The 25,774-nt window shown below is 41.0% G+C and overlaps 1 protein-coding gene across 1 annotated transcript in view; it reads left to right on the top strand.

Moving 5' to 3' along the window:
* LOC105006625 (calcium/calmodulin-dependent 3',5'-cyclic nucleotide phosphodiesterase 1A) overlaps window positions 1–25,774 on the top strand; it is a 105,791-nt gene that overhangs the window by 32,134 nt on the left and 47,883 nt on the right. The window contains exon 5 of the mRNA XM_034289801.1: window positions 482–548. Within this exon, the coding sequence (XP_034145692.1) occupies window positions 482–548 (67 nt within the window). The remainder of the gene's footprint in view (window positions 1–481; window positions 549–25,774) is intronic.

Genomic DNA, 25,774 nt, shown 5'->3' with positions numbered 1-25,774 from the left:
TTTCACTTACAGACCAGCGCCACTTGAAGTTAGAGGTTAAGTGTCTTGCACAAGGGCACAACAGGAGTAGATGGCACTTAAGATTCTGATGCAAGCAACTCTTTAGATTGCTTTGTGATTCTGTTGTCGTAATTACATTTCCATACAATGGTGGCTGTGTTGTTGAAAGCCCTGCTCGGTTATTGAAAAATCCCTGTGCCTCCATGTGGTTTCCACTTAATTGTACCCTTTACTCCTCAGTTATGTTAATGCTTGTTTGACATTTCAAAAAAAATCTCTATATTTAGAATTTAGATAGGTGAAGGAATATGCATTTTAAGTACCATTTTGTTCCATCAGCCCAGAGAAAACATAACCAACCTTCACTGTGCTGGATATGCTTTCATCCATTATAGGCTACATTAATTCACAAGAGGAACTATTAATCATCACAAAATGTGTCATATAATAGCTAGCATAATCATATGGCTTACATCCCCAGGATGTACAGAAGGACATCTAATTTGGCTGGGCTGACGTATTCGCAAGCAGTGATGACTGCTCTGAAGGTATGTACTCTAATATAGCCTGGTCCCAGATGTATTGTTACGGTCTACTGTAGTTAAAAATGTTGTACAGCACAATCTATGACTGGTGAGATAGACTGGGGGTATGTGAAGGATGGATATTTTCAGTCACTTCTGAACCTTTGAATATTCATTACAAAAGTCATGTTTTGGAACTGATTTACAATACAACTAATGTAAAATATCATAATGTAACCCCCTGGCAGGGCTGAGCCAGGCAGTAGTAAACACTTTAATATCTTAATGTCTAATTAAAGCAAAGAACAATTAGAGACAAAATTGTTTTGTTTAACAAAATGGAATCTACATTTTTGACTGATCAAAGTAACCACCTCTTGCAGACATAACAGCCGAACACACCCGTGGCTATCTTTCATCAACAGAAATTAAATATTTTTCAGAAAGTTGTTCCCAACACCCTTGCAGAAGTTCCCAAAAATGTGTTGCACTTGTAGGTTGCTTTGCTTTCACCCTTCTCCCCAGTTCATCCCAAACCAACCAAATGGGTTTAGTCTGGAGACTGTGCTGGCCTTCCCAAGATCTGAAGCCTTCAATCTTGATCTTTTCTGTGAATGTAGTTCTGATATAGCCTGGTGGTATGTTTTAGTTCATTAACTTGCTGTAGGATGAACCCCTGACCAACTAGACATACACCAGAAGGTTATGCACGGTGCTTCAAAATATTGTGGTAGACATTCTGGTTCATACCTGCAGTACAATTCCAAATAATGTTTAAGAGGGTGTAGTAACACAATCCAATCCAATCCAACACTGCTTTTATACAGACTGAGGGTTTGTAAATAAAAAATAAAAGTCAGGACACCTGTAGGAATTGTTAGCATCAACAATCAAGGCTTAATTTCCCTCTATTGCTGTAGAATGATACGTTGTCAACCCGTTACTTGTTCCCTGAAAAGTACTTTTTTTCTACCTCTTAAATAAGCATTTTCTTTCAGTTTTTGGTAAAACAAAATTAACCTCAGAGTTTGCCATTTACCTTTACTTTTGTACATTTAAGGTTATTCACTAGTCTTAAACTGCTTAAATTTCTATAAAAACCTGCTGTGTTAACAGCTGTGCTGTGTTATCTGGCACCAAGACATTAGCAGCAGTTGTGAGGTAAGGCCTCCATGGATCGGACCTGTTTGTCCAGCACATCCCACAGACGCTTGATTAGATTGAGCATCACAAAGTGGTAGACCACACAAACTCACAGAGCGGGGCAGCCATGTGCTGAAGTGTGTAGCCCGTAAATCAGCTCAAGAACTGTGCGTCAGGAGCATCACAAAATGGCCTTCCATGGCCGAGCAGCTGTACACAAGCCTCACATCAACATGAGGCATAATGGTCTGGGGCTGGTTTTAGGGTTTGGGCTAGGTCCCTTAGTTCCTGTGAAGGATCATTTTAGTGGTACTGGATACAAATACATTTTAGACAATTAAGTGCTTAGAACTTTGCGGCAACAGTGTGGGGAAGGTCCTTTCTTGTTCCAGCATGACAGTGCACCTGTGCATAAAGCAGTGTCCATAAAGACATGGTTCAATGAGCTTTGTAGGTATTTATAGAGACACACACACACTTTACCTCTACTAGATTTGATTTATATGAATTTAAAGGGGTGCCAATATGTGTCATGTGTTTTTGAGAATAATTATTATGCTGGTGATTTTTTCACTTCCCTGAAGCCCGAGTAGGAAGCCCTGAATTACGAGTAGTAACAAGAAAATTGGGCCCAGAGACTAAGTTTATCTCGTTTGAACGACTTAGTAAAATCCAGGCAACATTACGACAAATACAAGTTGTAGTCTTGTTTAAGTGCTTAAGTTGAACTTCTTGCATTGTAAAAAGAGAAAGCATTGCTCACTAGACCAATAGCAGCTAGTATACTAATTCACAGCCTAACAACCCTCCGCTATTCAAAACGAACGTTCCGCCGCGCTTATATAAACTGAGCTCTAGTCCGCTGTCGTCCTTAGAATATGCTTACTGCATAATTTCACCTCTCTCTAAAACAAATATTTTTTGAACCTTGATCAAAGATCCGGGGCTAATATTGGAACACCCGGACAAACATTACTGAATCAAATAGGACAGTTATTTTACCCGGGGCCATTATGTATAACAGTTGGAGCTGCAGTGTGTGGAGTCAATACATGTCTTTTTTCATATGTTTTTGGTCATAGTAGCCCCCTCCATCATAACCAGCTCATCCAGAGATAATAGGCTGGTCTACACAGATTAATAACCACTGTATTAACCTAACACAAATCCCTATAGAAATAGGTTTGTAATGGCCATTTGATTGTTTTGTAGGCTTGTTCACACTAATCAGGAATTAATGCATATATAGGCCGATATATACAGTGGGGAGAACAAGTATTTGACACACTGCCGATTTTGCAGGTTTTCCCACTTACAAAGCATGTAGAAGTCTGTAACTTTTATCATAGGTACACTTCAACTGTGAGTGACGGAATCAGAAACTCACATTGTATGATTTTTAAGTAATTCATTTGTATTTTATTGCATGACAGTATTTGATACATCTGAAAAGCAGAACTTAATATTTGTTACAGAAACCTTTGCAATTACAAAGATCATACGTTTCCTGTAGTTCTTGACCAGGTTTGCACACACTGCAGCAGGGATTTTGGCCCACTCCTCCATACAGACCTTCTCCAGATCCTTCAAGTTTCGGGGCTATCGCTGTGCAATACGGAGTTTCAGCTGCCTCCAAAGATTTTGTATTGGGTTCAGATCTGGAGACTGGCTAGGCCACTCAAGGACCTTGAGATGCTTCTTACGGAGCAACTCCTTAGTTGCCCTGGCTGTGTGTTTTGGGTCGTTGTCATGCTGGAAGACCCAGCCACGACCCATCTTCAATGCTCTTACTGAAGGAAGGAGGTTGTTGGCCAAGATCTTGCGATACATGGCCCCATCCATCCTCCCCTCAATACGGTGCAGTCGTCCTGTCCCCTTTGCAGAAAAGCATCCCCAAAGAATGATGTTTCCACCTCCATGCTTCACGGTTGGAATGGTGTTTTTGGGGTTGTACTCATCCTTCTTCTTCCTCCAAACATGGCGAGTGGAGTTAAGACCAAAAAAGCTCAATTTTTGTCTCATCAGACCACATGTCCTCCCATTCCTCCTCTGGATCATCCAGATGGTCATTGGCAAACTTCAGACGGGCCTGGACATGCGTTGGCTTGAGCAGGGGGACCTTGCCTGCGCTGCAGGATTTTAATCCATGATGGCGTAGTGTGTTACTGTGGTCCCAGCTCTCTTCAGGTCATTGACCAGGTCCTGCCGTGTAGTTCTGGGCTGATCCCTCACCTTCCTCATGATCATTGATGCCCCACAAGGTGAGATCTTGCATGGAGCCACAGACCTAGGGAGATTGACCGTCATCTTGAACTTCTTCCATTTTCTAATAATTGCGACAACAGTTTTTGCCTTCTCACCAAGCTGCTTGTCCTGTAGCCCATCCCAGCCTTGTGCAGGTCTACAATTTTATCCCTGATGTCTTTACACAGCTTTCTGGTCTTGGCCATTGTGGAGAGGTTGGAGTCTGTTTGATTGAGTGTGTGGACAGGTGTCTTTTATACAGGTAACAAGTTCAAACAGGTGCAGTTAATACACATAATGAGTGGAGAACAGGAGGGCTTCTTAAAGAAAAACTAACAGGTCTGTGAGAGACGGAATTCTTACTGGTTGGTAGGTGATCAAATACTTATGTCATGCAATAAAATGCAAATCAATTACTTAAAAATCATACAATGTGATTTTCTGGATTTTTGTTTTAGATTCCGTCTCTCACAGGTGAAGTGTACCTATGATAAAATTTACAGACAAAGTCAACGACAGGATTATTTTACTTGTGGATTTATTTATCAACTCCCCATCATTGGGCCTCTCTCCTGCTGTACCAAGCTTGAAGGCCCCCTTCCCCAACCCACTGCCTACTCACCGGCTAGCTCCACGGCTTCTCTCCCGAAGGTATTCTCTCTTTGGCTCTAGTTCTGGCATCCTGGTTCCCAGCTGTGCCTCAGATATCGCTTCCATAGGTTAAGTTTATACTTTCTCCTTGTATTTGTTGTTCTGGCGAGGGTGTGCTTTTTTTCTGGGTTCATGTTAGCCGGCCTTGCCGCTGGTTGGTGTGAGTTGGGCTGGCCCGGTTGTCGCATCTATGCTATTGCTAACCCTTCTACTGCTAACTCATCTCGTCATCATGTACCTTCCAACTCTGCATCCCATGCTCCTCCTGACAACACCTACCCCTGGATTACCTTGGTTCACTCCTGCAGTTTTTACTTGTAGCAATCACTACTCTCCCTTCACCCTGGAATCTATTAACAACAACTATCGCCTCTCTTTGGAAGTAGCTAGGCATGCCAGCTCACTGGGCATTCTACGCCGATACCCCTATATCCATCGAGGCTGTCGACGCAAATGGTCGGGCAATGTTAGCACCAGCACCAAAATAAGATCTATCTAACTCTTGTATCAAGTTTTATCCTTCCCCTCGCTCCGTTTATTTTAGCTGCCTCCGAGCCCTCCATCCTACTGCTTTCCCCAACCTTTGTTTACCCTGTTACACTACCAATCTTGCTCTTTTAAACACCCGTTCCATGAACAAAATATCACTCCTCATGAACTCATATTGGACAATAACCCGGACTTCCTCTTACTTACTGCAAACTGGCAAACACCTGACAATCTTTTCTCCCTTAATCTAGCTACTCCCCCAGGTTATAGCTATCTGTGCCAACCCCGCCTCACTGGACACGGTTGTGTCCTTGCTGTTTTGCACAAATCCATTTATAAAGTAACTAAGCTTTATCTTCCCTCATTTCTCTCATTTGAATACATTGCTTACAAATCAGCCTGTTCCCTCACTACTATTCTACTTTATCGACCTCCAAAAAACAATGATTCATTTATTTCGGGCCTAGCAGAACTACTCACCATAGCGGTATCACTTTCCTCCCGCCTTCTGCTGCTTGGCAACATGAACATTCACATTGGCTCCTCAAGCTCTAAACTCACATCTGATTTCACTGCTGTCCTGGACTGGTTTAATATCACCCAACATGTCAATTTCCCAACCCACATCAAGGGTCACATTATTGACCTAATTTGCATTGTTCCCCTCAACATCACCCACATTTCCCCTTCACTGTTCCCCTTATCTCACCATAAGACCCGGAATTTCTCTTTTTCCTCAAACATACCACACAATACTGTGAAACGACTCATCTCCTTCCGCAACATAAAAGCTGTAGACCCCCAGACAATCCAGGATACAATCAGTTCTGCCCTTGCCCTGGACCTTGCACACCCGAAGACCTCACCAACCAGTTCAATACTACTCTATCTGCTGCCCTCAACTCCATAGCCCCACTTCAAACAAAAAAATGTCACCTTCACATCCTCTTCACCCTGGATTACATCTGAGCTCTGTGCCATGAAGCAGGAGGGCCGCCGGCTTGAACGTCAAACCAGAACTGGCTTAACTGTTCATGCTGAAGCCTATAAGCTTAACCTGTCCTTGTATAGAGATGTTCTTCATGCTGCCAGAACCTCTTTCATCTTCGACACCATCAAAACCTCCAACACAAACTCAGACTTTGTTCTCCACTGTCAATAAACTCCTCCTACAACGCAGTGAGCCCTCCACACCATCCATTGTGCTGGCAAATTATTTTCTTCAGTTCTTTAAGGACAAGATTACTCACATGAATGCTTCCTTGGCTAACCCATCTCCCCCAGTTCCTTCTTCCACTCTCAACCACCTACCCTCTCCTATTATACAAACCCTCCTGAGCACCTTCACCCTAGTCGACTCACCACTCATCACAAAACCTATTTTATCTTCAAGAACAACTACCTGCTCCCTGGATCCCCTTCCTGCCACTCTCATTAAGGCCTGCCTTCCTGCTCTTTGTCCTTACATCACCCAAATAGTAAATATTTCTCTCTACCATGGCATTGTCCCCTCCAGCTTTAAACATGCTGTTGTCACACCCTTCCTTAAGAAATCTGGCCTGGACACTTCCAATTTCAATAACTTCTGCCCCATCTCCTACCTCCCCTTGCTTGCGAAAACCCTGGAAAGGACTGTTGCCACTAAACTTCAATGCCACCTCCTCAATAACTGTCTGTTTGAGCCTTTTCAATCTGGCTTCTGACCATGTCACAGTACTGAAACTGCCCTCCTCAAAGTTATTAATGACCTTTTTGTCTCTGCTGATGCTGGCGCCCTCAACATCCTTATCTTGCTTGACCTGAGTGCTGCCTTTGACACAGTGAATCACCAGATCCTCCTCACCAGGCTCAAAGCCTTGGGTGTTGAGGAAGCCGCACATTCCTGGCTACACTCATACCTCACCACCTTACAACATTTCAGTCCATGGTCAAAATTCTGACCTGTAGTCACACAGGATGTCCCCCAGGGTTCCCTTCTTGGGCCCCTGCTCTTTATCATCTACATCCACCCCCTTGATCAGATCCTCCCTCCCCTTAAATTGGACTTCCACTGCTATGCCAATGACACTCAGATCTACCTCAGCACTAAATCCCTCACCAACCCTACTCTGTCTCATATTGAAACTTGCCTGGCAGCAATAAAAACCTGGCTGCAGCAGAAGCATCCCTCATGCTGTCATACATCTGTGTCATACCGGAATCCTCACTCAGCTTCGAACAACACGTAAAACAGGCAGTCAACTACAACTAGTTCAAAACTCAGCTGCACGACTGTTCACACACACCAAATCCCGGCAGCACATCACCCCCATCCTACAAGAACTCCACTGGCTCCTAATCTCTAAACGCATTGACTTCAAAATTCTTCTCATGCATGTCCTGTCGCACTGACCTCCATCATCATGAAGTGCTTCGAGCGGCTGGTCAGAACTCACCCCTTTCAATTTGCATGCTGTCCCACTAGACCTACAGACAATGCCATCGCCCTGACGACAAACCCCGTCCTCTCCCATTTGGAAAAAGGCAACACATACGTGAGGATGCTTTTCGTGGACTATAGCGCTGCATTCAACACCATTGTGCCCGCTAAACTTGTTCCTAAGTTCAGGACCCTGGGACTTAACTCCTCCCCTTGCAATTGTATCCTGGACTTCCTTATGGGCAGGCCCCAGGTGGTGAGAATGGGCAACTTCACCTCCCCTACACTGACCCTGAGCACCAAAGCCCTGCAGGGCTGCATACTCTCCTGTACTCTCTGTTCATGCATGACTGTGTAGCCACGCACAGTTGCAACACAGCTGCAACACCGTCCTTATATTTGCAGATGACAACCATCCTGGGTCTTATCTCCAAAAATTATGAGACTGCTTTTAGAGAGGAGGTAAAGAACCTGGCTAACTGATCATGGAAGCAGCAGAGGGGGGGTCATGCCCCCATACACATCGATGGAGCTGAAGTGGAGAGTCTCCGAATTCAAGTTCCTTAGTCTGTTCATCAAAGATGACCTCACTTGGTCCAGGCAAGCGAATTAGGAAGTGAAAACTGCCTAAAACAACTTGAGGAGACTCAAGAAATGTGTCATGTCTGTAAAAATTCTCACTAATTTTACAGATGCACCACTGAAAGCATCCTCTCAGGCTGCATTACTGCAACCCTCCAGAGGGTGATGAAGTCTGCAAAGTCCATCTCCCCTCCATGCAAGGCATCTACAATACATGATGCTGGAGGAAAGAACGGAGCATGAAAGCCCACAGACACCCAGGCTTTGGTCTCATCACACTGCTGCTGTCTGGTAGACGCTACCGGAGCATTGGGGCACACACTTCCAGACTCACAAATATTTTTTTTCCTCAGGCCATACTGCTCCTCAACCAAAAACACTGATTCATGATCATACCTGTTCACACATGAACATTCCAGATGCTCTGATGTCCTTTACAGATGTCGCTCATCTAATTCCACCTCCAAGGGGGCGGTCCGCGACTGGGAATGCCTTGTTATACAGTGGTTTACCGCGGCACGTTACACGTTACAGCATGGACAAAAACATAAAATAAAAAATAAGAACAGCCACCAGGGGGCATTTGTGAGAACGTCGACAGACAAATCAGCGGAATATTGTCTACTATAATCCTATTCATGGATTGCTATGTTGCTGTGTTTGATTCCATAAACTGCCAACTGTCACGCAACTTCTGACATTACTGAATTGTAATTTAGATGTCAGATATTTGTTAAGTAGCCTAATACAATGTTTTCCCCCACCACATTTCTTTGATAAAGTACAATATGCCACAGTAGACCCAAATGAAAATATAGTTCAAGTATATAACAATGTGTTAACATGAAGGACGTTTCAGTTGTAAAACTGGCTATAGGCTACACGTTCAACTCATCATTGTTTCATTAATATTTTTAGAGGTAACTAAATGTTTTTCCCCCTAAGGTTTCTAATAAAATGGTGTTTCAACAGAACATGTAATTCGTTTATGTACACTGGACTAAAGTCAATGTACTACTGTTAATTACTCCACATTAACTGAAGAAGAAAGTCGGGTGAGACAAAGTGCCTGTTACGAGACTTGTACGGTCACATGCCTAATTAGTTATTAACACCGCTGGGGCTATTAGATAAATTATATGAAGAATTTCTTTGGTTTTTGAAACATAGGAATAAAAAAAAAAGTATGTATTTCAAATAACACAGGCTAATGAATTTTAATTTGTTTAATTTGTCTCTAAACATTTATAAAATGAAAATCCACCATATTAAAAAAGATGAAAAATCTTGATATATAAATCTATATTTTTTATTACTAGGCCCATCCTGGTAAAACGATTTGCAAAAAGCTAACCTAATATCAAAGAGTTATGAAACAGTCAAGGATATCGTTTTTAATTTTGTTTCACTAATAATGAATTACTGTGATACCTTTGATATTACACTGGAAGCTGGATCATCTTCATGGTTCTATAAAATAATCAGTGAAATTTCATATAGGCCTTGTCTGACGGATTATATATTTAATATTTTGTTTCTAGAACCACCTATTATCGGCATATCCCACAGCAATTCTGAAAAATATCATATAGGCTAGGGGTCAATTGGAGTGCGGCCTCTTAAAACCGTTTAAGCCATTTAACCAAATTTTCTGTCAGTGGTGCTGATTTGTCTGGGAGTCCTTGAGTATTAGGAATATTTGATTTCATGAAATCTTGTTTTGTTTTCTCTTATAGATGTAGCAACAGTGGTGGCACTGAGTTTTAAGAATGCTGGGCAGCTCGGGTCAGTGCTCATTAAAGCCATTCATGTCAGCACCTCCATGCATAAAGATAGCACCCCCTTAGCACCTCCTGTGAACATCATTAAAATAAAAATAACAATTTTGGATTTATTCAGAAATAATACAATAATAATGAAGAAAAACACCTACTGAATTGACTCACCAGAGCCGAAAGATTGCACAAAGTTGTCCTGGACAAGGTACTGTTAAAGAAGCTAAAGAAAACCAGGCATCCACACAGTAGTTAGTGTGCATGCTCTGTTCAGGCACCAGTTCTCCAATGCAGCCAAGCAGGATGTGGCGGTACAGAAAAGGAAAGAGAAGACCAATCCAGGGCAAAAACCATCCAGGAAGTACTGAGGGAGCAGATGGAACACATAGAGTCAGAGAGTTATACTGGGTAAACACAGAAGGGTAAAGAAACCAGACAAGGAGGTTCCAAGCATCTTGGTCACTTCACTAAATAATGAGCATGGACGGAACTAAAGTTGGTCAGCTGAACAGAATCTGCTGAACAGAGTAAAAGATTGACCCTCCACGTCATTGAACCTCCACGTAATTTGTGGAGGTGCAGTGTCTTAACGAGACAGATGTCATTTAGAGAGACGTTACTAAAACTTTTATTAAAAAGTGTTATCATTTTAATCACATTCACGGTTATTACATCAGGAGCTGCACTATAAATATGCTAGAGTTCAGAAGTGTAGATATACAGTATGTGATGATAATCACTTTACGTAACTGGGATTCATGAAACCAGTAGCAACCAATATTTAAATAATATATTACTACGCTCGGTAAACAAGCAAGTTTTGAAATTGTATTTGACTACAATACCTTTTATTTCCAATTAAATTAATTATATATGTAGGCCTTTATTATAAACAAAATATAGTAATTGCACTACCAAACCACTAACTTTTTTTCTCTTCCTTGATTACATCCTGCCTCAACACCACTGTGTCCCTCATCCCTGTCTCTGTATGCCGCCATACATTTAGGTAGAGAACTTGATGCCTGTGTATACCGCCCGTCACCCCGGGCCATCATTATGTTGTTCACGTCTTTTCTACTTAAGCAAACACTTGTTTATCATTACAATAAAAATTAAATACTACATTAATCAAGATAGGCCATGCGTCCAATTATTTGTTACAAACATGTTTTTACTATGCTTCTTTCTTGATCAACTTTTCTTTGAGAATGTAAAACTAACAGCTGTTGAATGGAGAGTAGGCTACTGAGCTGGAAGCGGTTGGAGTAGATCTCTGCTGGCAGCTGTCCAAATGAACAAAACAATTGTTCAATAGAACAATTAAACTGAATGACTGTCTTTTTTACTTAGGCAAAGGCTTTGTGTATGATTTCAGGTGTTTATCATTACAATCGAAAATCAAATACTACCTTAGCCTAATTATTTTTGACCTACCATGTGTCCAATTATCTGTTACAAACATGTATTTATAATGCTACTGTATTGGTCTATTTTTCTTTGCGAACATAAAACTAACAGCATCCGTGGTTGGGTAGTTGGGTAGTCATTCAAATGAACGAAAAAACCGTTCAATTGAACGATACAACTGAATGAGTCGTTCACAAGTCTTTTTTACTTAGGCTAAGGCTCAGTGTACGATTTCATCTATGTTTATCATTACAATCAAAAATCAAGTACTACATTATTTTAGAACTACCATGTGTCCAATTATCTTTTACAAACATGTCTTTGTAATGCCACTGTCTTGATCTGTTTTTCTAACAGTGGATTCTGTGGATTCAGTCGTTCACAAGGGTCCATGCTTGTTTTCATTTGGGTTTTACATGACACCGGTAATCTACTAACTATATAAATTACTATAGTCTGCATTCAATTATCAGTTAGGAACATGTTTTTATGGTGTTCCTGTCTTGATCTATTTTTCTCTGCGAATGTATATAGACGTTGATCGGAGTCTTGAGCTGAAGGACCGGGTATGAAGTGATCATGTTGTAGAAATCCGCTGTCAAACATTCGAATTAACGATACAATTGAACGAGTCACTAGAAAAAAGGACTTGTGAGTCCCAAGTCACTAAAATGATTCGTTCCAAACTAAAAAAATTATTTGCGAACTGCACATCACTAGCATTCAGCGCATGACTTGACACCTTTTACAGACCTGTGTAGGAGAAGCAAGTCTTTTAATGACAGAGTCAAACAGTCCTAAGCCATGCCTGCACTGTTGTTCACAAAAGCAGCACATGTACACAAAGGTTGCAAATATTGATAGGAGGAACCACATTAGAAGAAAATACAGTTGTGTTGTTTCAATGAAACATTTGCCAAAACAGTCACTCAAATAGAGGCTGAATAAATTCAACCACACAACAACTACCACAAAACCACAGAGAGTATATGCTGTCAGAGAGAAACAAGAAAAGGAACCAGGCAAGCATTAGATGGGATGAATGTTGTTGCCCAAGCTGGATTTGATCCGAGGTTTACTATGTGACAGACTCTGTCTCCTACCACTATGCAATTGACTGAAATAGTATGACAGTAGTTTATATAGGAATGCATCTGTCATTTTTGGATGATTGATTGACAGTAGGTGGGACTTCCGGTGTGATGTATGTTCCCAGAGTGGGACTTCCAGTGTAATGTATGTTACGGGCTGTAACTTCCAGTATGACGTATGCATGTCCGGGGGTGAAATATGGTATGGTGGCTTTGATGTTTAAAAATAAGGCTCAGCAATGTTAAATAGCTGAGCCCAAGGCATTACGATATGTAGTATGATGTTTGCTGTTCAACGAAAGGGCGCCAGTGTTCTTGAATTTTATATCCCACAGGCAATCGATGTTACGACAAGTTAATATAACACATGTTGTTGGTCTACCATGTTTTACAACGCTTGTGCATCATGGGTTTGTGCCATTTTAACAAGTACACAATTTCATGTGTAAGATATAAAGATGGTGTTGGGAGTTTCTGCCCATATATTATTTTAACATGAAATGGGTCTTAAGATCAGTTCCGCCCATTGTAATGGTCCACAAAATTTTAAATAATCCTCAGCATATAATGCAATACATTCAGGTTGATAAACATACCTAGTTTTACACAAGGTTTATGAACCACCATAGTACTACAGTTTTTTCCAATTGCTAACACACTAAAATGACATGCACAGCACAATTATTTAAACTGACACACAGAGAGCAAAACCTCCAAAAGTCTCCAAAAGTCTAAAAATATTTTCTGTTTCACACACATTTTGCAATTCAAAATGGCACTTTGTAAATGCACTGAACATGGTTCTCTGCATAAGACACAACAATCTGAAGTAACGTTTGCCATTTCAAAACACTGCCATATCAAAATGACACTACATGAGCAAATTGGACAATATACAGTGGGGAGAACAAGTATTTGATACACTGCTGATTTTGCAGGTTTTCCCACTTACAAAGCCTGTAGAAGTCTGTAACTTTTATCATAGGTAATCTGTGAGGGAATCTAAAACAAAAATCCAGAAAATCACATTGTATGATTTTTAAGTAATTAATTAGCATTTTATTGCATGACATAAGTATTTGATTCTAATAATTGCACCAACAGTTGTTTCCTTCTCACCAAGCTGCTTGCCTATTGTCCTGTAGCCCATCCCAGCCTTGTGCAGGTCTACAATTTTATCCCTGATGTCCTTACACAGATCTCTGGTCTTGGCCATTGTGGAGGTTGGAGGTTTGATTGAGTGTGTGGACAGGTGTCTTTTATACAAGTAAAGAGTTCAAACAGGTGCAGTTAATACAGATAATGAGTGCAGAACAGGAGGGCTTCTTAAAGAAAAACTAACAGGTCTGTGAGAGCCTGAATTCTTACTGGTTGGTAGGTGATCAAATACTTATGTCATGCAATAAAATGCAAATTATTTATTTAAAAATAATACAATGTGATTTTCTGGATTTTTGTTTTAGATTCTGTCTCTCACAGTTGAAGTGTACCTATGAAAAATGACAGACCTCTACCTGCTTGTTAAGTAGGAAAACCTGGTTAATTGTTAACACTTCAATCAGGAAGTAAGCACTATGAAAAGACCACAGGTGAGCACCTTTTTATTACAAAAACAATGGAAGACGTTGCAGAGAGAGGAAGAGGGAGGGTGAGAATGAGAATGAGAGAGGGAGAAAGAGTGAGAGGTAGGGGTACAGCTGGTAGAGGAGTTCATGGCCAAAGAAGACAACTTTCAAATGAAATCACAGCAACCTTAGTTGATCTTGTCATCAACCATGGACTGACAATGCGAGAGGCTGGACAGAGAGTGCAGCCCAATTTGAGCCGTTTTACAGTCACCTGTGTCAACAGGACATTTAGACTGGAGTACAGGTATGTAACCAACATTTATTTCACACTATGTAGTACACTCCATGTCATAGTGTATCAGTTGGGTGACACCTGTTTACTTCATGAATGGCTGATGTCATACACTAACTGTACAAGTTTCCTGTATAATTTACTCTACTCTGGGGGGAAATATCTTTAGGCTGCAGTGTCCAAGCCCTATATTTTAGTTTTTCTAAAGATATTTAACAACATTGGTGTCAGATGGACTGCGCGGTTGTGATTTTATGCAATATCGTGAACCAATGACTCTTGTGTAAGTGTAAACATTCACATACATTTTGATTGGTGTTCTAAAATGTTATTAACATTATGACAATCTGCATATAGCAGCAACAATCTGCTGAATCTATGTTTTCTATATACCAACCAACAGTGCGCAGCAGGGGTAATGTTTGAGACTACTACAACGCCATAATGTCTTCAGTTACGGAAGCCCCCAATTTGTGGCTGTACAGCGTCAGAGTTTTTTGTTCCATAGTTACCCCATTTCACAATGCTTGAAAGCTGAAGGTAATACAACTTACTACACTACACTCAACTCATCAAAACTGTGATGTACGTAAATGTTTGAGTTAGAATAATATTTTAACCTGTAAGTTGTTCATTATTTACAGGCTAAGATAGAGAAATGGTGAAAGATAGTGCTAACAACAGACCATACCCTTAACAACCATCAACCTCAACACCTATCCAACAGACCGTGCCTAACATAAGTGCACACAGCGATCCTGCCATAGAAAATACCCACAATACAGCGAAAAGACCCCATATGTCGGCACCAGGGTCACCCCATCAAGAGGTACAAAACTGTGAATCTGTTAATCTACAGATTACACATGAGCAAATTAATACATTGTTGCACAGCAATACAGACATTAATCCTCAGATGCAAGGTTTGTTAACCGAGATTAATAGCCCAAATGTTTGGACGATCTAGTTGACTCTTGAGCTCTCAAGATGCATACTCATTACAACAACCTACTGTATCTCACAAAAGTGAGTACACTCCTCACATTTTTGCTAAAATGTTATTATACCTTTTCATGTGACAACACTGAAGAAATTGCACTTGGCTACAATGTAAAGTAGTGAGTGTACAGCTTGTATAACAGAGTACATTTTCTGTCCCCTCAAAATAACTCTACACACAGCCATGAATGTCAAAACTGCTGGCAACAAAAGTGAGTACACCCCTAAGTGAAAATAACCAAATTGGGCCCAAAGTGTCAATATTCACCAGAACCTCACAGGTTGCCACTGGAGTCCTCTTCCACTCCTCCATGACGACATCACAGAGCTGGTGGATGTTAGAGACCTCAGTACATGTTGGCATTCATGGTTCCCTCAATGAACTGTAGCTCCTCAGTGCCGGCAGCACTCATGCAGCCCCAGACCATGACACTCCCACCACCATGCTTGACTGTAGGCAAGACACACTTGTCTTTGTACTCCTCACCTGATTGCAGCCACACACGCTTGACATCATCTGAACCAAAGGACATGGTTCCAGTAATCCATGTCCTTAGTCAGCTTGTCTTCAGCAAACTGTTTGCGGGCTTTCTTGTGCATCATCTTTAGAAGAGGCTTCCTTCTGGGATGACAGCCATGCAGACCAATTTGATGCAGTGTTCGGTGTATGGGCTGAGCACTAACAGGCTGAAACTCCACCCCTTCAACCTCTGCAGCAATGCTGGCAGCACTCATACGTCTATTTCCCAAAGACAACCTCTGGATATGACGCTGAGCACGTGCACTCAACTTCTTTGGTCAACCATGGTGAGGCCTGTTCTGAGTGGAACCTGTCCTGTTAAACCGCTGTATGGCCTTGGCCACTGTGCTGAAGCTCAGATTCAGGGTCTTAGCCATATTCTTATAGCCTATGCCATCTTTATTTAGAGCAGAGGTCTCAAACCGGTTCCACGGAGGGCCATGTGCCTGCAGGTTTTTGGGTTTTCCTTTAAATAGGTTCCCAGTTCAGGCCTAAACAACCAGGTGGGGGTAGAAACGAACCAATTAGTGACCCAATTACTCAATTAAGTACAAGGTGAGAGCGAAAACCTGCAGACACTCTGCCCTCCGTGGAACCGGTTTGAGACCTCTGATGTAGAGCAACAATTCTTTTTTTCAGATACTCAGAGAGTTCTTTGACATGAGGTGCCATGTTGAACTTCCAGTGACCAGTATGAGGGAGCGTGAGAGCGATAACACCAAATTTAACACAGCTGCTCCCCATTTACATCTGAGACCTTGTAACACTAACGAGTCACATGACACCGGGGAGGGAAAATGGCTAAGTGGGCCCAATTTGGACATTTTCACTTAGGGCTGTACTCATCTTTTGTTGCCAGAGGGTTTAGACATTAATGGCTGTGTGTTGACTTATTTTGGGGGGACAGCAAATGTACACTTTTATACAAGCTGTACACTCACTACTTCACATTGTATCAAAGTGTCATTTCTTCAGTGTTGTCACATAAAAAGATATAATCAAATATTAGCAAAAATGTGAGGGGTGTAATCACTTTTTTGAGATACTGTAGCTGATTTTGAAAGGTTAACGCAGACCGGGGATGGTGACATTAGAGTGACACAATGTAACCATTTTGACAATGTGGAATTACGACAGTCTGTACATTACCAAAATATGGGGGATGTTGATGATTTTGGTGAATTTATGCACACATTATGGAAGGTTTGTATAACTTGATTGTTAGAGCTTTGTACTAGGACCCGCTGATCGTTTATAGATAGAGTTGTTTGGTGAATCTCTGATCTCCTCTGTACATGCGACCATGTGAGCTGATGAATATAATGAAAACACATTTGGGGGGCTACTTGAAAGTGTCATGCAGAGTTTTTGGTTGATGAATCACTAGAGGTAGTTGTGCAAATGGTCAACAACCTTGAGGGTGGATGGGTTACTCAAAGTAAGGTTCAAACGCTATTGCTAGATCAGATTATCACAAAAAAAGTACTTACACAACAATCATTTTTATGGCATCACAAGCCTGAAAGGTTTTCTGGGGGTGCCATATGTCTGTGATTGGTGTTATGCAGGTTTTAACATCTGCGGTGATCACGGTTGTTAACACAACTGTAGTGTATGTCTTCAAACCGATTGTCATACCCAGCCTCGGAACATAAAGCAGAAAGCAAATATGTTATTCTGACAAAGGTGCAGGTCGTTGGTTTAGCAGGTGTGACCATAAGAAATACTGTGTCGATTGTGGTCCTCAATACACTGTCAGTATGACCAACTATAAACCCCACAAGTATAAGGCTTACATGTGTCCCAATTGTAACGTGGATCTGACTGATTTGTGAACGCTCAAATGTTATGATTTTGAGACAATAGCCAATCCTGTGAAAGGTACACACACTGCAAATTGTGTGTGTGCAATAACCTTTGAAAACGAGATGTGGTGTTTGGCCGGTGATGGATGTGTTGCTGCTTTTTTCCAAAAGTTTAGGCAACTGTGTGTCCCCCGATAGGCCTTTATCACCACGTTTTACATCACAGAGTTGGAGGTAAACTGTTCATCCCCTTGTGTAAATTATGTGCAGAGTCTGAAAACCAGGTGTTCACACACTGATTAAGAAAGAGCTTTAACTGGCACATGGGTTCCTATTGAGGTAGCTAAGGCTGTTGAGAAAGGTTATCGCAGTCTGGGATGTCACCAAGACATCAGATCTTTTTGCACATTACATGAGAACATTCCTGGAGCACTAGCAGGAAGCTAGCGGCTTCCCGCCATCAGTGGTTGATGATGATGCTAAAGAGCAATATATTTGTGAATATCACGAAAAGGAGGGTGTGCAGCTTGACAAGGAGAACATTGTTGTAAACACTGCTAGGTGATCTTTGGCTAAATTGCCAATGAATAATCTTTGGGGTAAGATGGGTGAGCGGACTAACCTTATGAACACAATGTTAATTACAGGTCCGGAGGAGTTTAGCCACTATCTTTTATCTTTTCATCGCAGGCATAGTTTTGATGGTACAGTGACATTACACAAAACAGACACCAATCAAACTATGTAACAGCAACATTTTGATTGATGCTTTCACAAAGGCTCATGCTTGACTCGAGTTGCATTCACTCTTGAAATCTTTGAATAGACATGTGCTCGATACAGACACGATTCAGGGATCTTTGTAACACGCGACATGGATTGGTTGCCCCACCCTATCCCTGTGGTGTGTGACAAAGATTCCTGAATCATTGTTGCCAACACAATTCTTGGGTGACTTGACCGATGAGTTATCAGATGGTGACAGCATCGCACAGTTTGTTAGTGGTGGCTCAAAGACGGGTACAAAACCGTTAAAGGTCTGACCTGTCTCAAAGCAAAAGGCATTATACTCAACAGTGTGAGACGCTAACAAGACTGGTTGACAGCTTTGTAAGAGGCGAAGGTGGTGATGATGATCATGTTCTTGCTAATGCAGACAATTGCTAAAGATAAAATAGCGTTCATTCATTCATTCATTGAATTCATTGAAAAACAGAGTAGTGTCCAAGCGCTTCAGAGATTTCTGCAAGTATGTTCTGCTCCCCCATTACAGCACAAGGCCTTATGGGTACTAAATCACATTCTATCGTGGATAGTGACCGTAGTGGATTTGACCCACGACTACAACATCCATTCAGCTGTGTCATTAGCGAATCCAGTAACTCAAGTAAAACGTGTTTTGTGAAGATGTTGCTGGATAATGCCGATGTTGCTTTCTCCCCCAAAAAATCTGAATAAAGTCTGGGTTTATTCGGGTTGGCAATCGTGGTATGATGAAATGTTGAAGAAATTACTTTTATAGAAGTATTACCAGCAATCTTTGAGTGATGACAATCTGTTACCAATTCAGAAAAACTACTTTTAATTATTGTTGATTTAATGAAAAGTGCATCAGAGAGTTTGGAGATGGAGAGTTTTCACACACTATTCACACCACCATAACCTGAGTGCCATCTACCTTGCACAAAACATGTTTGTTAAAGGCAAATCTAGTAGAACTATTAACTGAAGATTAATTCATCTTGTTTAAAAACCCACACGACAATCAGCAGATTATTATTTTAAGAAGACAAATATACCCTGGCCTTTCTCGGATCTTCATGGAAAGTTTTAAAGATGCAACACACCCACCCTTTGGTTATTTGCTTATAGACTTTAAGGCTACCATACCAGAAGTCTCCTGTCTGAGAACAGGTTTGTTTTCCGGGGATTGGCCTGTTGTGTACATTCCTAAGAAACTTTTATCTAAACACATTTATAGAAATCTACCACTTTTGAAGATGCTGTTTAAGGCACTGCCGGGTCAACGAAAAGTTATTTTAGAAACCACTTCCACGACCTCATTCTATGACTGTGAAATTGCTCTAAATCTAAGGCGCTGTAATATACCTTTGGCAGAATCTTAGCTGCGTAAATTGAAGAGAGAAAAATCCAACATTATATGTTATGTTTTGTCTAGAAAGAACACTTCAAAGAAAATAAAAAACATCAACCAATCTGGAGGTTTTCTACTACCGTTACAAAGCGTAGCAGTTCCATTCCTAACAAGTCTAACTGCATCAACAACATGGATCATGCTCAGAACATTTTTCTGGTGCCTCAACATCAACTAGCACCGATGTAAGACAATATGTTGAAAATTATTTTATCGATACGCAATATACTGATCAAGACTAATGTATAAACAAACGTCTGGCGTCACACTGGATTATTTAGCCACACCCCCGGCACCACTGGTTAGCAATCAACCAAAGCTTTCTTTGTACCCCCTATCACAGACCCCACAAAATGGCTTCCATTTTAATGTGTTTCTATGTTAATTTTTAACCATTTGTGAATCATTGTCGATGTGTATATTTTTGCCTTGAATATTTGTTCTATGAATAATGTAAATCAATGTTTTCTTTTACAATTGCCTTTATTTTTGAATAATAAAAGAGGCATAGATATACTTTTAACTGTCTTTCTTTAACAACCATGATATATGATTCACAAGATTGAGCATGCTATATACTATTAAACCTTTGTTTAACACGCTTACTCTGATACATCTTAGATACAAACTTGGAGACTAACATATAATTTATTTGTAAATCATCAGTATAAAAATACATAACATCTTTGTAACTCAGACCTGTTATCATTTGATAGAGAAAGAACACACAATGTTGTCCACAAGTGGTCAAAATCACATCCTGCACTTGTTTTGAGCTGTATTAGCAGAAAAGCCTTGATTGACTTGGGAAAATACCTAAAATCTGGGGAGTTTGCAAAACTCAAAACTTTTTTACATCTGTGATGTAAATAGCCAGCCAAAGTTCTCCGGGGTGATTCGATGGGTGCGTATTAACAATCTTAATTGATGCTACATCTCGGAAAGGTCCACTGGGTAGTTGGTCACATGCCCGCACACCATAGAAATGACCCAGTGAGCAATCGATGGCGGCCCGCCGGGGTTTTGCTGCTGGCGGCTATAATGTCGTACAGCCAGTGGGCCACCAGCTTTTGCCGCTTTTCTCCTGATCTCAATTTGCATAAGCTAATTTGCATCTCAGGCGGATTTCCACCAGCGGCCGGACTGTGTTACGCTGAGGGCGTGCGCTGTGATCTGCTGTATCTGCTTGTTACCTGCTATTTTCTTCCAGCAGAGATGCTATTGTACCCCTTTTATTCTTGTACTGATAATTTGATTTATTTTAATATTGTTAAAGTTAAGTGTACAGAATTTTGGTCAACATTGGTAGTTTATAAATAAAATAGACTTTGACTATAGCACTATTGCTTGTGTAAAGTACCTTTATGTACAGTAAACGCATAGAAACAGCCGTCTCTTTCCATTGCTTACAATAATATTTTCCCGAACTAATGGCCATTTTCCACTGCATGGTAGCGGTTCAACTACTCGCCTACAGCCTCGACTTTAATGCTTCATGGGGGACAGTTCTTTACTGTGTTTAAACACCGCCATGTCCATAGATGGCGTTATAGCGAATGTCAATTGCACATGTGTAAGGCAAGACAATTGCCATTTGGAATCCCACGCTGTAGTACCATATTGGACAATACAACATGTGGATTATCACATTGTTTTACAATTTGATGAACTACCGAAACAAATGAAGGATTTTTTGGACATGAGACCGAAAATTGTTGAATGCCGAGTCACCTACATAGCTATGGTGAGTTCTGTTCTATTATAAATAACTAATGTTAAGTGTTGATAGGTTACTGAGTAAGAACGTACTGACTGTTTTGTATTAAACAATGACTGTTTGCAATATTCTATTAACATTCAAATTCTTTAGTCAAGTTACTGGTTGCTGAACGCAAGTTCTAAACCATTGGCAGGAAAACAAGTTATAGAAACAGCCTTAGCCTGAGATGAAATAGCTACAGTAACCTTGTTTCTTAGTGTGTCCACAAGTTTGGTTGCTTACTATTTTTTGTTTTTTAGTTTATCCTCAAGTTCGGATGTTTTATGCTTCTTCGCATATCAACAGTTGAACAGAAATGGTAACATTGTTAGCTAACTTGTCGAAATCGTGTTTCTAAGGGTATCTACAAGTTAGAATGTTATAATATGTGCTTACTCCTTGTAACTTTTATCTACTGATACGTAACGTTAACTGAATCGTGTTTCTTTGTGTAACATTATCCACATCATGTGGATAACGTTACTCTTGGCAGTAAATTTAGATAGACTAGCTAAACCTGCACTAGTTACAATTCCGTTACTGAGGTGTCTTTGTGAATCCACATTGTTCTTAGCTAGCCTTTGTGTGTCTTATGCTGCCGGTTTTTCTCAGGTATGTGAATTATATGTTGATCTCGAAACTGCTGCAATGTTTACTTGGTTTCACCATATTTACCAATTCACCAACTTTTATGTTTATTTTTAGGATGGAGCAAGCACAGTACTCCAAGGCACCAGAGAGGTACTCCACGCTACCATGTAGAGGATGGCTACATAGGTAAGTGTGGGTTCATTCACTTAAACCCACTTAACCCAGATGCTTAACTTGTTATTAAAGCATGTTGCTTCCAATTTTATTTGTCAATTTCAATTTATTTTAAAGGGCAATAAGGCAGAGGTAGGGGGAAGTTTTAGCTCTGCACATGAAGGTAAGAATGAAAATTTTGGTGGACACTGCGATTTGAGTTCTGATTGTAAAATAACCAGATATTTAGGACTGAATAATTAACTGTCATTCTTTACTTTCAGAACATTTGGAGAAGATCAAGTGGCTGACTGAAGAGAAGGTCGAGCTGAGGGCACAGCTGGATCTACAATCAGGTAAAAACAAGACTATAGTTACGCTAGCATCTTGTCTTAATGAAACTGCATTTGTCTGGAATGTCATGCAATTCTCAAAATCATGTCAGACCATTTAAGTACAATATCTGATTACTGTATTACAGGAGCCATGAGGAAGAATCTTTCCAACCGGGATGCTACTGATGAGGCTGTCCAGAACCAGGTCCCCAGGTACCAGAAAGGGGCAGCTGACCGTGCAGGTGGGAGATATCGCGGCGGTACAAAAGACATCTCCAGCACAACCAATTTTGCTGCTAAGCTGCAGTACTGTATTTTTTTTTTTTTAAACTGCTGCTATGTACAGTGTTATACACTCACCTAAAGGATTATTAGGAACACCTGTTCAATTTCTCATTAATGCAATTATCTAATCAATCAATCAATCACATGGCAGTTGCTTCAATGCATTTAGGAGTGTGGTCCTGGTCAAGACAATCTCCTGAACTCCAAACTGAATGTCAGAATGGGAAAGAAAGGTGATTTAAGCAATTTTGAGCGTGGCGTGGTTGTTGGTGCCAGAAGGGCCGGTCTGAGTATTTCACAATCTGCTTAGTTACTGGGATTTTCACACGCAACCATTTCTAGGGTTTACAAAGAATGGTGTGAAAAGGGAAAAACATCCAGTATGCTGCAGTCCTGTGGGCGAAAATGCCTTGTTGATGCTAGAGGTTAGAGGAGAATGGGCAAACTGATTCAAGCTGATAGAAGAGCAACTTTGACTGAAATAACCACTCGTTACAACCGAGGTATGCAGCAAAGCATTTGTGAAGCCACAACACGCACAACCTTGAGGCGGATGAGCTACAACAGCAGAAGACCCCACCGGGTACCACTCATCTCCACTACAAATAGGAAAAAGAGGCTACAATTTGCACGAGCTCACCATAATTGGACAGTTGAAGACTGGAAGAATGTTGCCTGGTCTGATGAGTCTCGATTTCTGTTGAGACATTCAGATGGTAGAGTCAGAATTAGGCGTAAACAGAATGAGAACATGGATCCATCATGCCTTGTTACCACTGTGCAGGCTGCTGCTGGTGGTGTAATGGTGTGGGGGATGTTTTCTTGGCACACTTTAGGCCCCTTAGTGCCAATTGGGCATTGTTTAAATGCCACGGCCTACCTGAGCATTGTTTCTGACCATGTCCATCCCTTTATGACCACCATGTACCCATCCTCTGATGGCTACTTCCAGTAGGATAATGCACCATGTCACAAAGCTTGAATCATTTCAAATTGGTTTCTTGAACATGACAATGAGTTCACTGTACTGAAATGGCCCCCACAGTCACCAGATCTCAACCCAATAGGCATCTTTGGGATGTGGTGGAACAGGAGCTTCGTGCCCTGGATGTGCATCCCACAAATCTCCATCAACTGCAAGATGCTATCCTATCAATATGGGCCAACATTTCTAAAGAATGTTTTCAGCACCTAGTTGAATCAATGCCACATAGAATTAAGGCAGTTCTGAAGGCGAAAGGGGGTCAAACACAGTATTAGTATGGTGTTCCTAATAATCCTTTAGGTGAGTGTATTATTACATGCATAATATGCACTCCTTCAGGCCGATTTATTTATGAGAAGGAAATAGACCTGATTCATAAAAATAAAAAAAGCGGCTAACACGTTACGTAAACACGACAAACCTTGACGTTATGGATTGGTTATGTTATGACATTACACTCTCATAACATTTTGGCAACGTTATCCGAAGGTAATTGCATGACCACATAATTGGTAATCTTCTTTACCTCCTCAGCACGTCGCAGGAGCGCAATTACACTACGTACTGACAAGGTAACAACTTTCGTACCAGTTTGGTAACGATCTTACGTAACTACAACCGGGAAATTTTAACTCCTATTTTCTTTGCTACAGCATACTTTGCTTACAATGTGATTACTGCCACCACATCAGAAACCACGTATTCCAAATATTTAAAAGTTCACCTGAAGATCTTTAGAGTCACAAGAATTCCCCTATCACCCCAATTCAAATAGTTCTATATAATCTCCCACAACACAGACGAAATGCATACACAAATTGTGAACTGTGCATGCGCATATGTGCCATAGCTTGAGCGTCCCGCCATTTCTTGTTCATTGTAGTTTGTCAGACGACATAAATAGTCGTCAGACGTTTGAGATATTAAAGTATCTCAACAGACATAACCGGAGACTATAGCACGTTTATTTTACTCCAGTTAATTGAGATTTATGTTCAGATTTAGTCATGTCTGTGAGTTTTCACCAGTAATATTCTGCTACTGTGGTTAGCCTACATTAGTAGTTATTGCTATTTAGAAATGTTATAATTATTGATATTAATCATACTTTCGTTTTCTAAACTAGCAACTTTCCGTCATTTCTGGAGCACCGTCATCATTTCTGGACAAGGAATCTCAGGTAAGCATATTTAACTTCTTTACAAAGCAGATAGATAACTGTCATATAGCTAAAATCACTTTGGTAGTTCCCATCGAATTTCAGTACTGTCTAGCAAACCAGCTAACGTTAGCTCAAATGTTAGAAAGCTACAGTACAGTAAGTCAACTACTAACTAGCTTGGTTGGCAACTTTTTTCAAACATAGATGAACATCGAGTCACCTCACAAGTACTCAAATGTAAAGATTTTTACTATGAGTTCCACAAGTAGTGATTCAACAAGATATTTGACAAAATTGTAAAAGTGATGTAAATAAATTATGAACAAATTGAATCAAATGGTTTTTAACTGGTTTTCATTGCCCATGTCCAGGGGCCCCAACGGGTCCAACGGCAGAGAAAGGTGATGATAGAATTGAAGACCACTCAGACTCATTTCTCACAACAAGAAAGAGTAAAGTGTCCAACTTTGCTTGTGTGGTTGTATTTTGTAAGTTGGATAATATTAATTGTTAGTTTCAAATGCGAGCGCCTGGTGGCCGGGCCTTTCCCCATGGGGCCTGGCCGGGCTCAGCCCGTACGAGCGAAATGGGGCCGCCTTCCCATGGGCTCACCACCTACAGGAGGGACCATAAGGGGTCGGTGCGGAGAGGATCGGCAGCAGTCGAAGGCGGGGGCCTCGACAACCCGATCCCTGGACGCGGAAACGTCACCTCGCTGGCGGGGAAGGAGCCTGAGATTGTGCGTGAGGTTGAGGTTCCGACTAGAGATAGTCGGGATCACCTCTACGCACAGCTTGGGCTCTGGAACCACAGTCCTTGAGAGAGGATGGACTCTTC

Source organism: Esox lucius, chromosome 22, assembly GCF_011004845.1.
Source record: "Esox lucius isolate fEsoLuc1 chromosome 22, fEsoLuc1.pri, whole genome shotgun sequence".
In the NCBI taxonomy this organism is placed as follows: Eukaryota; Metazoa; Chordata; class Actinopteri; order Esociformes; family Esocidae; genus Esox; species Esox lucius.
Note: the sequence above shows the minus strand (reverse complement) of the source record. Positions and strands in the feature narration are given on the sequence as shown.